This window comes from Rhinoderma darwinii, chromosome 12, assembly GCF_050947455.1.
Source record: "Rhinoderma darwinii isolate aRhiDar2 chromosome 12, aRhiDar2.hap1, whole genome shotgun sequence".
Taxonomy (NCBI): domain Eukaryota; kingdom Metazoa; phylum Chordata; class Amphibia; order Anura; family Rhinodermatidae; genus Rhinoderma; species Rhinoderma darwinii.
The window spans coordinates 61,605,932-61,621,612 of record NC_134698.1 but is presented as its reverse complement, the minus strand read 5'-3'; the positions used below and the strand labels follow the sequence as shown (position 1 = coordinate 61,621,612).

At 42.2% G+C, this 15,681-nt stretch overlaps 1 protein-coding gene across 9 annotated transcripts in view; it reads left to right on the top strand.

The window, feature by feature from the left end:
* The window catches only part of MAPKBP1 (mitogen-activated protein kinase binding protein 1), a 140,938-nt gene that overhangs the window by 65,559 nt on the left and 59,698 nt on the right, over positions 1 to 15,681 (top strand). For all 9 annotated transcript variants that reach the window (XM_075844845.1, XM_075844842.1, XM_075844843.1 and 6 more), the window contains one exon: positions 9,296 to 9,358. In XM_075844845.1, the coding sequence (XP_075700960.1) occupies positions 9,296 to 9,358 (63 nt within the window). The remainder of the gene's footprint in view (positions 1 to 9,295; positions 9,359 to 15,681) is intronic.

Sequence of the window (15,681 nt, the reverse complement as noted above, 5' to 3'; positions counted from 1 at the left end):
TTCGATGCAGAAAACTGCAGCACTTAGCCGGCCTGCCGTTTCATCCCAGGAGACCGCTGCAGCCTGTGATTGGCTACAGCGGCGGTCACATGGGAAGAAGCATTCTCCCAGGAGGCCCGCCCTCTGTCATCCAGGCCGGCCTCTTGGGATGACGTGATTGGCTGCTGCAGCGGTCACATGGGATGAAACGTCATCCCAGGAGGCCGGCCTGGAGAAAGAAACACAGACTCTTGGGTAAATTTTTATGATTTTTTTTTTCTGAGTTGCATTTTTTGCGGCGGAATCACTGCGAACCTGCCGCAAAACGCATCAACTGCTATTTGTTGCGGGTTTTAGCTTTCCATCGATTTCAATGGGGGAAAACCTGCAACAAATAAGCAGCACTTACACTAATACAGTTGACATGCTGCGGAATAATGTTCCACACCGCAGGTCAATTTCTGAGCGTTTTGTCCCACTCAGCATTTACACAGCGTGTGGATGAGATTTGTCCACTTTGCTGCTACTGTGTTTGCTGCAAATTTTCCGCAACAAATTCTGTTGCGGTAATTCCGCAGTATTTACACAACGTGTGAACTGACCCTTTAGCCATTTTTAGCACGTGTTAAAAAAAAACGCTACCTTTTTCATTTGTTGGGCTAGAAACTTTTTTTTTTTTCTCTGGAACAATGCTGGTTTCTTATAATATTTATACACATAATTTATGCTTTTTGTTTTCTTTAGAATTTCTAAGCTTATAGTTTTAAACGTTTTTTTTTTTACGATTTAGCTATTTTTTTTTTTTCCCTGGTAATATAGTGTTACTTTAAAATAGACGTATATTGTGATAGTTATTGTCTACTGTAAGTTTTGATATACTACAGGTCTTTCTTTCGGGTAATTGGGTCAAAGGTTGCGTTATGAAAATGAATGGTGGGAAGCAGCTTTTTTTTGTAATTTTTATTAGGGCTTGTTTAGACGAACGTGTCATACGTCCGTGCAACGCGCGTGATTTTCACGCGTGTCGTGCGGACCTATGTTAGTCTATGGGGCAGTGCAGACAGTCCGTGATTTTTGAGCAGCGTGAGTCCGCTGCGAAAAACTCACGACATGTCCGTTCTTTGGGCTTATTTCGCGCATCACGCACCCATTGAAGTCAATGGGTGCGTGAAAATCACGCATGCCACACGGAAGCACTTCCGTGGGACGAGCGTGATTCGCGCAACAGCTGTGAAAAAGATGAATGAAAACAGAAAAGCACCACGTGCTTTTCTGTTTACAAACATCCAAACGGAGTGTCATAATGATGGCGGCTGCGCGAAAATCACGCAGCCGCGCATCATATGGTGATGACACACGGAGCTGTTAAGTGCCTTTTGCGCATGCCTTAAATTTTATTATTTTTTTTTAATTATTATTATGGTCTGTCCCTCCTGAAGTCAGAAAATACTGTTTTTCAAGTGTTATTTTTATTTTTTTTTAGTTCTTTATATTATACCTGGTTATAGGAGAAATAGCCCTGTTATAGTGACTATTGTCACTATTCAAGCCGTGCTGGGTCTAGTTAGACCTACCAGCAGCCTCCGACTTCCTGCACCCGGCGATCACACAGCGGCCTCTACTCTATACGCAGTGCTCTTTGAGTGCTGTGTACATGACTACAGAGAAGATGAAGCGGTGAAACTTCTCTCTAGTGTCTCTGACTGCCGTGCCAACACCTTAAATATACTATGGCGCAGATTTTATGGGCCTAGACTGCCCACCGCATATATACAGTTGGTGGTCCACAACCGGTTAATAAAGGGGACTGCTCTGGAATGACCACAGAGGAAGCTCCATGAATATAGAAGAGCGTGGAAAATGTCAAATGTAGATGTTAACTTCTAGCTTTATGGCTGGAAGAAAGTGAAATCTCCCTTTTTGATCTTCTTTAATTGTTACACAGGAAAGTGTTATATGTAAGGGTTAATACTAGTCATGGACAGTGTTGATTCAGCGTCTTTGGATTCAGGGAAGAGTTGGATCTGTTGGCCTGTGAGGTGATAGCAGTGCGTGTCAGCAGCCAAGCAGCTACAGTACGTCACGCCAAACATCTGTACCGCACGGCTTTAACTCCTTCAGTGCTCTCCGCTTGCGCCTATTGCACGGCACATCCTTGTAAAAGTCTGTGTCCTCACAAGCTCCAGCTGGCCCTCTTCCATCAGATACTGGGAGGTTTACAGCAATGTTCCCTCTTGTGAACATCCAGGCATAGCTTTGCTTGTCTGTCATTGCCCTTTGCGTCTTCTGCTTTGGCCTGGGTTTCTGCTTTTTTGTAATCGGGTTTTCTGGATTGCTTGAGTTGCACGGTGCTTTATTAAGCCAAGTTTAGAGGGTTGTGATGTCTTCTTCACTGATCTGCACATTGAAAACTGTGTCCTCATGAACAAAACTGTATTAATGCAAATTAATTTTTACTTCGCTGGCCAATAAGTCGATCTCAATGATAGGATTGAAAACAATCATTAGTGATCATTCCGATCGCTCACAAACCACTGTGTTATCTACTCACAAACCTAAATGTTTGGCACTTGCTCTAAGGATAAAAGAGGTACTCCGATACTTGAATCCAAAGGCACATGGCTTTCCATCCTTACCCTTAGGGCGGATTTTCACGAACGCTATATACGTCCGTGCCACCCGCGTGTTTTTCACTTGTGTCGCACGAACCTATGCAAGTCTATGGGGCAGTGCAGACTGACCGTGATTTTTGCGCAGCATCAGTCCGCTGCGTAAAACTCACGACAGGTCCTATTTTTCTGCGTTGTTCGCGCATCAATGGGTCAATGGGTGCGTGAAAATCACGCGCACCACACGGAAGCACTTCCGTGGGACGCGCGTTATTCGCGCAACTTCTGTCAAAAATATGTTTGGAAACAAAAGCACCACGTGCTTTTCTGTTTACAAACATCCAAACGGAGTGTCATAATGATGGCGGTTGCGCGAAAATCACGCAGCCATGCATCATACGAGGGTGACACACGGAGCGGTTAAGTGCCTTTTGCGCACGCCAAACGCAGCGTTTCTTGCATGCGCAAAAACGCACACGCTCGTGTAAATCCGCCCTTATTCGGGTTGTCCAGGACTAGAGAAACGGTCTTCTGTTTTTCCAGAAACAGCGCCACGTCTGTCCATAGGCTGTGTCTGGTATTGCAGTTCTGTTCCTGTCATTTATATAGGGATGAGAAAATCCCCATCTAAACCGCAGGTCAAATCCATACTTAATACGGGTTTAGGTGTGTCGTTTTATTAAATTTTGATGCGGAATTAGGTGCAGATTTTATGCTGCAGTTTTTGTTTTTGTTGTTTTTTTAAACTAGTCGGAATTCTGAGATGAAATCGCAAGATAAATTAGCATGCTGCAGATTTTAATATCCGCACCGCAGGTTAATTTATGTGCGGAAAAATTCTGCAAATTGTAGATAAAGATTACTTGCTGGTACTGTATTACGCTGCGGATTTGCTGCAGAAAAATCAGCGCGGCAAATGCACACAAGGCTTCGTTCACATCTGCGCTAGGGCTCCGTTCCGTCTGAGCTTTCAGTCAGAACGGGGCCCTGACGGACACCAACGGAAACCATAGGTTGTGCAAGGGTTCCGTCATTTTGACTGAATAAATACCTTAGTCGACTACTGTATTGATTCTGTCAAAGCGACGGAACCCTTGCACAACGGAGACAAACGGAAACCATTGGCACCGGATCCGTCACCATTGAAATCAATTGTCTGTCAGAGCTCCGTTCCGACGGAAAGTTCAGACGGAACGGAGCCCCAGCGCAGATATGAACGAAGTCTAATGCACATCGTGTGCAAGTGGCCTAAGGGTATATTCACATGGTATCAAGTTGAGGGTGAATCAACAGACGCTGAATCTGCCTTCAAAATCAATGCAGTTTCCAGGCTGACTTTGATGGTGTTTTTGGGGTTTTTTTCAGCACATTTAAAAAAAAAACCAGCCCACTGGAGGTCTTGACTTTGAACTTTAAAATCAGCACGATGTTCTTTTTCAGCGCACAAAACCATGCCGAAAGCATGTGCCGCATTTTATTTATTTTCTTTCTTCCAGCTTCCGATTTGAATTTAATTGGAATTTTTGGACAGGTTCAGCACCTAGATAGGTCAGGAGGCTTTTTTGTTTTCAGTGCCGCTAATTTAGATTTAGTGCACTGCAAAATCCGCACCTATGAACTACAGCATTGAAAACAATGAGAGGCGTTCTTTATGCTGAATCCGACTCTAAAAAAGTGTATGAGTCGGCTTGCAAACAAATCTGTGTGAACAAGGCCCAGTAGAGAAAATTGTCACTGCATCAGGAATTTCCACAGGTGTTCTTTAACCTCGGCAATAAGAAAATCCTGGAAACCTGACCTGTTGGGGGGATTTGAGGACCTGTGGTGGGGAGCAAGCAGGAGACCTCACCCCTTGAAATAGAAAGCGTCCTAGGGAAGTTGTCCCTCAACCCCTCTCTCTTTTTCTGTAACGGAGTGTATTGTCCCATAGATGGAGGGTGGGGGTGTTTATACTTCTACTACTGGTCCTCTGGCATTTTGGGAGACAGTTATGCAGTTGTTCTGACAAACCTTGATGAGACCGAGATCCTAATCTAAACGAAATTTGTTTGATAATGAGCTTTATGCAGAAGATTTATAAAAACTTGCCCATAGCAACCAATCAGAACTCTGTTTAAACTTCTTTAGCTTGTCTGGTAAAATTAAAGCTGTGCTGTGATTGGTTCCTATGGCCAACAAGGACAGTTCTAATTTTAGACAGTTTTTATAAATTAGGCCCTACAGGGGGAGATGCCTCTTAATAAATTTGGACCTGTCAATGACCAGGCATTGGGATTTCTGCCTGCTACATGCGGGCATAGATTTGCACTATTGTTTATGCCAATTTCTGGCGCAGATTATAGTTAATTGGTCGGGCCCGTCCACTTTTTAAAAGTGGCGAAAAGTCGCAAATATGGCGTGCGCTAAAATATGCAACTTTTCTACGACCTAAAAGTGGCGTGAATCATTAAATACCCCACCCCCATGTGTTTATTTGACTGTATATTTGGATTGATCGCTGGTGCACTTGCACTGACCCTAATGATCACACAATTAATTGCGTCCCCTTGGGATTTTCTCTAGTCCTAATAAATATCCAGTGTTCGGCCTTTTAATCACAAAGCAGTAAATTCTCCACAAATGTTTTCTATTGCAGCCACGGAGGTTTCCTGTAATCGCCATGACACACATCTGTACTTGACTCACTTCATGATGTCGAAACAACACGGGAAATATTTCAGAAGAGAAGTCATGGTTTGGTGTTAGTGCAGCGTTGCGTCTATTAGACACAGGTTTTTATTCTTGCATTGGGAACGGTTATAGGCTTGTACTCGGTATACAGGCACCATGTTGATGCAATAAACAGCTATACATGATGTCCTCATTACACAGAGGTACAGTTTTGCAGCTGCATATGGACAAGGCCTAGCGCTTAGATGAGGTGTGACTTCCTTACTCATTGTGGTATGGGATTTGGCTGGATCTGTAAGTCTGCAGGCTTCAGCTACACTTCCTTATAGACATTGTTGTGACCCTTTAATCGTAGATTGTATTTTTGGCCCTTTTGGGTGTGAATGCTGTTTTTTTTAATTTATTTTTTTATTTGTTTTTTTATTATCTATTAGGCTTATTATTAGGCTTGTTACACATGGCTTATCCTAGTTAACTGCTTGCTTCAGGTCAAGCCTGTTTGCCTTTATTCATCCTCATCTGAGAAAAGCACAAATGGTAACTATATATTGCAGCGTAGGATACGGCATGGGATGCCGCGTAGGATACGTGATTGTGTTTCATTGTTGCTGAGCTATAGTCCCATAATAATTCTGCCTAAATTTAAAACTTCATGTGGCTAAAACAGGAGTCGCCCTTTTCTATTTCAATGGTCCTTCAACTATGAGCTGAATTGCGAAGATAGAACTTGGGATAGTAGCAAATTTCTAGGTCTGCGATTTTGTCTAGCCCTGGGGGATTGTGTGGGCATCGACTGTTATCGCTGAGGTGAAGTAGCGTCACTTCACTGATTCAAATGATTTTCCTTTTACCTTTTACAAGGTGTCGATTGAAATAAATTATCCGTCCAGGTAATATATGGACATGCCCCGTCCTCCAGATCAAGAATTGACTTTTGTAGCACCTCCTCGTTCTAGCTAGAAGAGTGCTGCAGATGATGCCTAACGTTTTGGACTGATTTTCTAATAAATGGAAGAAAATCTAATGGAGTGGAATTACTGGCTCCTCGAGTGTGAGGTTTTTTTTCTCCAACTCCGGTTTCCTAGAATGTTTTGCCAAAGTAGCTCCCAAGTGGCCTACAAATAATTTAGCCAGTTATATGTCCTGTCCCTGGATCTAAATACTGGCCAGGGTGCCTGTGATTACTCATCTCTCTAGAAAGCTAAGGCCCGGCTTGCTAAGGCCCGGCTTGCTAAGGCCCGGCTTGCTAAGGCCCGGCTTGCTAAGGCCCGGCTTGCTAAGGCCCGGCTTGCTAAGGCCCGGCTTGCTAATTGAAATTATTGCTAAAATGGATGATTATGAGCGTTCATAAAACTAACTTTCCAGTGTAAAACGATTTAGTAATAAAAAATATTGTTTTCTGCTGCAAACTATTGCAAACATTATTATTTTTATTGGTGGGATATTGTTGTTTTGTAGCATAAAAATTATTGTGCTTGTTTTGTAGAAGCAAATAACATGATAGGTGCAAACATCCATTTAAGACCCCATGCACGTGACTGTAAAAAATCTCCATAATTGCGGACCGTAATACGGTCCAAAATAACAGAACTGTTCGGTTCTATTGGCCGCGGACACCTTTCCGTATCGCTACAGATAGGTGTCCGTGACGTAGAACTGTACCGCAAAAGAGAGAACGTTCTATTTTTTGCGTTTTACGGGCCGTGCCCCCATACTTTGTGTGGGAGCATGGCCCGAAAATTCGGGCCGCGGCCGTTATTACGGCCATGGCCGTATGCATGGGACCTTTACAGTGGGAAATTTTCGACTAATCACCAGTGTTTAAAAATAAAAATGAATTTATGGCAACGTCCTTGTCAAGAGAACGGACAGCTTACATATTGTTCACACAACATCGCTGCCTCGCCTACTGTATATTTAGATAGTCAACATGAAAGTGGAGTTGGAGCGTGACATTTTACATCCACATTAATGTAATTTCTTTTATCAATCGATTTTATTATGTAACAATGACTTGGAAGTGCAATCATAGCTGTCATTACATGTTCTGTTTCTTTTATGGATATCTTCTTTATATTGGGGTTACCATGTCGGCTTTGGATGCCAGAAGGAAGATCTGCTAATGTGACTAACACAGCCTGACAGGGCCAGACGGGCAGTATAAGCCTCGGGCACCTCACGTCTCTTTTAGCAATTCCCTTTGTTATAATGAAAGCAAAGATTTAATGTTCTCTGAAATCCAGCACTGGATTTAGTACAAAGCTACGGGCAAAGTGATATAAATATGTCATTTGAGTATAGGACTCTAGACGTCAGTAATATTGACCATGAATCTGTAAGGCTGGGTTCACTCGTTGCGTTATTTTGCCGTGATTTTTTGCGGTTTTTACTCTAATTGGAAACAAAAGAAAACGCATTTCGACTGCGATGTGATCTCAACCTTAAAGGGATCCTGTCATCAACATCTTACCTGTTAAACTCACCTGACCCCTCAATGGCCGCAGCTGTCCAGAGTTCATTCCTGTTCTCTTCTTTCCTGATGTCCTCCTCTGTCAGTAAATATAGTCGTTTAAACTTTTCCCGCCTTTTATGGTAATTATTTTTCCCTCTGGGATGCAGCTTCTTAACCACGCCTACTGCCACCACCTGTCCGGCCCTGACTGGCTAAGGAGCTATCAATCAAAAAGAAGGAGGTGGAGTCCACTCTGAGATGCTGGAGGAATGAAAATCTGACTCTTTTCAGATGAAGATTTGACTCTTTTCTGCTCATTTGCATACGGCGTGGGACCACTGAAAAACGGAATACTAAAGCTACAGAGCTTACTTAGAACATATTTATAGCTTAGATGACAATGATTTTTCACCCACTTTCACCAGGTATTGCTGGCTTTATAGCTAAAATGCTGGTGACAGGATCCCTTTAAAGGAAACTTTGGTAAGACTCTAGTGTTTCCCCTTATATAATCCATTCAAACTTTGGAGTTTGCTAACCAGTGAAGCCATCGCACATCTTTTCTTCTTATGAGAATGCAACAGTTTGACGCCAAGAATCATGTCTCGTTTTCTTGTTACATTGCGTGCCAAATTCCTCCTCCTCTAGATCTTGTGTGTGCCACACCGTTCCTTCCCCAGTTCTTCCGAATGCAGGCACATTCCCAATAGTTAAAGGGGTTCCCATGAAACATTTTTATATCAAAAGTCCTGAAATGCTGTTGATCGCTGTATTCACGTGCAGTCACATGTGGCGTGTTTGCCTTGTATTTCTGCAGCGCAAAAATGTGCACCAAATCGTGGTAAAACCACATGCGTTTTTGGGAAGCGTTTTTATTATGTAGTTCTAACCGCCCCTCAACCGCAACATCTGATTTACAGTCTAAGGGTCAAATTCAGACGTTACCGTGCAGTCAAAACTGCATTTGACAACCGCATGCGTTTTTTACAGTGTTTTGGTGCATTTTTCATTGTGGTTGAGGTAAAGACTTCAACCACATCGAAAGCCGCATTATATCACGGTAAAAACGCATGCGGTTTTCGCATAAGTTTGTTGTTTTTTTGTGAGTCTTTTTTTTGCAACATCTGAATTCGACTGCAGGGGTGTCTAGGTCTGATAGTAACTAATAACCTCTGGTCCAGGTGCCATTATTGAGGCAGGTACCAATGAGGTCCCAATGATTGAACCCAGACCAGAGGCTATTATTTACAGCCAGATTTGGGGGAGGGGTGCGGGCTTATATAGACGGTAGCTCTGCAGATTGCCGCACTACCAGCTTAAAGTTTTTATGTGGAGGAGTTAAGAAGAATTGTGTACAGAAGTGTATGTTTGGGTATAAGTCGTCACCTACCATGATGGAAAGACAGTCCTGCTGAGCGATAGAAGTCCTACTGCTATGACTTGTACTCCTTATTGTATGTGCAATCTCCTAATGTCAGGGTATCGGATTCCTGGTTATCAGTTTTTGAAGTGTCATTTTATAGGTTTTATATCCCGTTATTTGAACCCATTATTTACTGTTTTATTACTTTTTTTTTTTTTTTAGGTGTGTCGTAGTGTTGTTAAACCCAAGGAAGAACAAACAGCATCATATCCTGAACAGTTCCAGGTGAGTGACACTGGCCGCTCCAGTTCATGGTAACTACTGTAGTTCTGTCAATCGGACAGGTCATCAGTGTCCCAGATCTTCAGAATAAACCGATCCCGAACGTGATCTTCAGAATAAACCGATCCCGAACGTGATCTTCAGAGATGAGTAGGAATATATTGCCACGTTTAAGAGCCTGTCCACATCTTCTCCGTTAGGGGCCCCCGTCAGAGATCCGACTGAGAACACCGGAAACAATAGCGCAGCATGCCGCCTTATTTCTGCTAAAACCACGGATACCATGACAGAAACCTGACGGAACCCGTTAAAGTTAATGGGTTCCATCGGGCGCTAAAGGTGTCAGTCGTGCAATGGAACCAGCGGTTCCGGTATTTTCGTTGTTGTTCTCCTCTAAATCAGCAGAACAATTGAAACACTGACGCAGGTGTGAACAGGCCCTAAATGAAATCAGTGGAAATTTTGCACCATGTTGTAAATGTTTTTATTTGGGTGTACTTGGATTTTACAGCTGGACCACTGTCCTAGCAGCCTAGGCAAGATCAATATGGAAATGTGGACAATTGTGATCAATTGGTCACATCAATATCTGTGCTGAAACAACCCCTTAATCTAGGGAAGCCCTATATATCCTTAACTGGGACCTTGTACAGCATTGTGCAGCTCCTCTTACTGACCACTAAAATAACCCCCTATACCCAGACGAGCTGTCATGTTGGCGTTTCTTGCCCCATACTCCAGGTATTCTCCATGCTACAGCTGGCTCCAGTATTTGTACATTTTCCCTCCAGCCATTTGATCTGTTCTTTTTTCGGCCCGGCTGCCCTTACTATTTTATTCTGTCTCCCGCTTCGTCTTCTAGCTCTATTAATGGCTCCTGTAGTCAATAATTGACTCGGAGAACTCCTATTTTCTCCTTCTCACCTCTAGGTAACACGAGGACATCTAAACAAGATCGGAGCAGGGATCTTAAAATGTATGACCTTCCTTCATCACGACAAGGACGTTGTCATACATACCCTAAGATCAGACACCCTGTGTTTTGTACACATACTTGTGGTGGGGTTATTAAAAGGAACTCCACCTAAGGCTATAGTTGTAACGACTTTCCCCTGAGCTGATGAATGCATGTGAAACGAAGGAAAATCATCTTTTGTGTTAGACGTGGGTTGTTTTTTTTTCTTTTTTTTTTTTTGCCGTTTTTTTTTGTAATTGTAGCAGAGCAGGACATTTATGTAACATATGCCACAGTTTTGTCACAATTGCAGAAGTCATGGGGGGGGGGAACACTTCAAGAAAATCAGAAAAAAAATCTCATGTAATTGCACTTTTAATGGCATATAGTCATATGGCTTGTCACCCAGATCGCCCAGAAACAGATCTAACAAACTGTGAAGCAGAATGTTAAACAACTTGACAGAAAAGCATAATTCAAGGACCCAGATTTTTTATTTTTTTAAGGGAGAATTCAGTTTTAAAATGGTTTAAATGGTTAGAGCCCTCATTTAAAGGGGTTGTACGAGATTAGAAAAATATGGCTGCTTTCTTGCAGAAACTGCACCACACCTGTCCATGGGTTGTTTCTGCTATTGCAGCTCAGGTCCGTTGAAGTGAGTGGGACTGAGATGCAATACCACACACAACCTGTGGACAGTTGCGGCACTGTTTTTGGAAGAAAGGGCCATGTTTTTCTAATCCTGTGCAATCCCCTTTAAGAGGAGCAGCTGCAGCACGTTTTTCTTATTGGATGTTTAGCCATTAAAGGGATTTTCCCAAAATCAAGAATTATCACCTATTTACAGAATAGGTGATCATTTTCTGATCACTGGGACCCCACTGATCGTGAGAACAGGTGTCTCCAACCCCCACGGTCCTCCTCACTGCTCTACGCCATTGAATGGAGCGGCGGTCGAGCATGTGTGCTGCTGCTCCATTCAATATCTATGGGAATGACGGAAACTGCCGAGTACAGAGTATACTGTGGATAGGTGATGATTTATGATTTTTGGAAAACCTCTCTAAGGCGATATTAAGGCTGTCTTCCCATCCGTGTTGGGCTTACGTTCATGAGTACCGTTCAACCTTTCCGTTGGAGGAACCGATGAATGGAAAGCCAAACGGAAACCATAGCTTCCGTTTGCATTACCATTTATTTTAATGGTAAGGCTCTGTTCACATCTGCGTCGAACGCTCCATTAGGGGCCTCCGTTGCAGATCCGGCAGGGTTTACCGGAGACCACCGCGCAGCATATTGACACCCCGACAGACACCACAACGGAAAGCTTTGTTCCCGTTGGTTCTGCTATTCCCTTGTTCTACTCCTCTCATGGAGCCAGAACAATGGAACAGCACTAACCAGGTGTGAACATAGCCTAATGCTTCCGTTGCAATTGGTTTCCGTTTGTTTCTGTTCCGTAAAGGTTTCAGTTTATTTTGCGGAAAAAAATAGCGTAGTCGACTATTCTATTGTTTAGTATTACATGGAGACTATTCAGTGGTGTGGGAGACACTTTGGCTCATTGAGGGGATTCCAAGAGGTGGACACTTCCCCCCCCCCCCCCCCATGACGACCATATGCCCTGTTGGCTGAGACCGCCCCTTTAATGATAAAACTTGCAAAATCTTGTTGTTTTTTTTTTTTAGCTTTTTATAATATTTTTTTTTTGAATGTGCTAAATTTAGAAAGAATCTAGGAAACATATTTCCGCCCAGATGAAATGCTGCTTGTGACGGTTTGTCTTTTTAATACTGCTTTGTTCTTCATTTTGTGAGATTCATTTTTACGATTACATTTTAAAGCATTCTGGGCTTATTTTCAAAACCGCAAACTAATTTATACCCTTTTATCCTTCTGTAATTGACAGTTTTTCATATATATCTTTTTTTAAATCAAAAGCTTCCACTCTGTAAAACTGACCGCTCTGCCAGACTAAAAATGGCAGACAAAATTCATATCGTATTTGGCCGTGTTATCATAACTGAATTGTGACAATAATCCCATAATGAAAGTGTAGACGGCTTTTTACGCGACATTAGGTTGTCATCTCATGCTTATGACTGTATTATGAATCCGTGTTGTACGGGTTTGTAATTTTGTATCCTGCTATGGGACCAAACTGGAGGATTATTTTTTCCTCATAGGTTCTTAAGGAACAATTATGAAAATGGGTGGCATGATATGACGCAGGTTTTCTACCTTTTTAGATGCATTTTTTTTCTAGGGGAGAATACAGTGGCACTGATTATAGGGGTGTAATACAGAACAGTAGGGAGTCCAGGTGCCGCTGTATAGTGTCCGTGCATGGCTTTGAAAACTTTTTTGTTTTTGGAGTGTATAGTAAGACAGGCGTCACTCAGGTCTGAGGAAAGGTGGGGTCGTACTCTCCTCATGAATACAGCGGACTCCTGAATATGGGTTTGCTTAATTTTAAAATAATAGGAGTACAGCAAACTTCTTTTATTTGTGGCACAGACCTATAGTGAACCTATATTCATAAAATGCAGCCATTCACTAGGGCAGCATGTTAAGTGACAGATCCACTTTAAGGGAAGGAACACACACAATGTATTCTGTGCGTATACACTGCGTGAAGCTGCGCAGCGTATCCGCCCTGAACACCGCAGGGAATGCTGTCCGGAAAATGGCACCACTTTGTGATGTGTCTTTCCGGCGGGATTTCTGCTGCGAAGTTGCGCCGAAAAAACCCCAAAATAAAAACGTTCATACTTACCTCTTCTCGGCGAGTAGCCCGGCCTCCTGGGATGACGTTGCAAGCCACGTGATGCTGCAGCCTGTGATTAGCTGCCGTGGTCACATGGCCGGCAACGTCGTCCAGGAAGGCTGGACTGGAGAAGAAGCAGGGAACTCTGGGTAAGTAACTTTATTTTTATTTTTATTTTTTCTTACATGCGATTTTTGCGGCGCATTGCTGTGATTCCGCAGCAAATATCGCAACACACACTGCTTTGTGGCGGGTTTCAGCACCCCATTGAATTCAATGGGTAAACCCGCAACAGTACCAGTATCCGCAGAATTAATTGACCTGCTGCGGTTGAAGTAACCACACCGCTGGTCAATTTATGCACGTTTTTGTCAACGGATATTTACCGCAGTGTGGGGACGAGATTTGTTGAACTCTCACCCGCACTGCTTCTGCTGTAATATGCTGCGGATCTTCCGCAATTAATTTTGTTGTGGAAAATGCGCATTGTTTACGGAGTCACACGCAGTCTTTTCAGGCATATTTCAAGATTAACGTCAATCTGCTTAACTTGGGCAGTTTGTAACTTCTATTGCCATTAAGGCGCCCATATCCATCTCTATTCCACTTAATCAGATACATGAGCGGAAATCAATCTATCTAAATTTAACCAGTTGGTTCCTCGATTGATAAATATTCCTTTCAAATCCTATATTACCTGCTACCCGATTCTCCCAACAAAGAATGGGAGGAATTTGCGGAGACATCCAATATTGCATTAACACCGCTCTAGCTATCATTAGCAACTTAACTGATTGCCGAGACAGGACGAGAATACCCATCCTGATCGGCAGGTGCTTGGTGCATTTGGACGAGCATTCTCGCCCTGTGTGACAGCCAGTGTCCGTGCGTCATGATGAGCGGGGCAACAACTGTAATACACAGCCGCAGCCCCGCACTAATGGCGGAGAGAAAATAAATCCCTCCATGGGACTAAAAAAATCAGAAATGTAAAGTTAATAATAATGTAAAAAAAAGCAATGTTAAATAAAAAAACACAAATACAATTTTTTTTACAATAAATAAATTTTTCGAAATATAAGTGCAAAAATATGAAATAATATATACGAATTTGGTATCTCCATGTCCATAACAACCTGTACAACAAATGTGTATAACATTATTTATGAAGATCGATGTGTGGTGTAAAAAAAAAACTGCAGCAGAAATGCTTTTTTTTTTTTCCTAAATTTCTGCCTAAATAAAAATTTATATAAATATGGAACCTACATAAAGTACCACTCGTTCCACAGAAAACAATGTCTCATACAGCTACGTTGGACAAAAAATGAAAAAGTTATGAGCGCAGGGATGCAAAGAGGAAAATATTTTTAAAAATTGTTCGGTCCTCAAGGCCAAAATTTGCCCGGTCCTTAACGGGTTAAGAGACACTATTTTGTCACTGCCACAAACCTTGGTGGTACTTGTATCACGAAGAATAAACAATTTGAAATCCATAGAGAGATTTTTAACCCATATATACAGTTAATCTCATTTATGATCTTTACCCAGTAGCACCACAGCTTTGGACACCTCGAATACAAGTGTATAAGGTTTGAATTCCTAAAAAAACACTTTGGACATTCGGAGGTAGATCTAATGCCCATCTAGTGCCAATCTGCTAGGTGAATACACTATATAGTCTGTTCAGTATTAACCACTCTTAAAAACTGACCCCCAGTCTATTGAAATACCCAGGGCCAATTCACTGTTCCATTTGGATCTACCTGGAAGCCCATTTACACATATGAACATTCCCATTAGAATTCTGTATAATCTAGAAAGACGACCTTTGACTGCCCCATCTACAAACTCAAGGAATCTAAAATCCACAACATCCAAATACTGAGGATAAGGGAGATTGGTCACCAGACTCTCTAGTTGAAGATAAAAAAGACCTACAGCTTGAGGAGGTGAGAATTGTTTCATATTGTGGTCATTATACCCCCAATCTCTCGAACCACCTGCCAGATCTTATACATTTGAATAGCTAACGAAAACTTTTTTTATAAGGTGCTCTAATTAGTTGGTCAGATTCCAGTTTCCAAAAGCTCGACCAGTCCATCGAACTTAGGATCTTTACGCAGATCAACAAGATACTGACAGAACGAGTCTTTTAACCACTCACAAAAATAAGTAGATTGGGCGGCCTAATAATAGTCTAAAATTAGGGGCTTCTAGACCTCCCTCTAGTAAGGGGTACGCTGTGTACTTCCATCTTGGTCTTTTCCCCTTCCAAAGAAAGTCATTTATTATGTTTTCCAAGCAGCTGAAGTATTTTTCAGGTATCCGTATAGGTGAATGGACCAGAATATACATTATTTGTGGGAAGATATTCAACTTTATCAGATTTTCCCTGACCGATATAGATACTGTTAATTTTTTTTCCCTATATCTGTTGTGGGTCTTTGTTGTATTTTACTGAGAATTCATTAAAAAAAGGATCTGATTAAAAAAAAAAAAAAAATCTTAATCTCCTAGTATAAATAGCTACTTGGGTTGAATAACTACACATCCATGAAGTTCAACCTTTCTCGGATGAATTCTAATTCATTCATTGCTAGA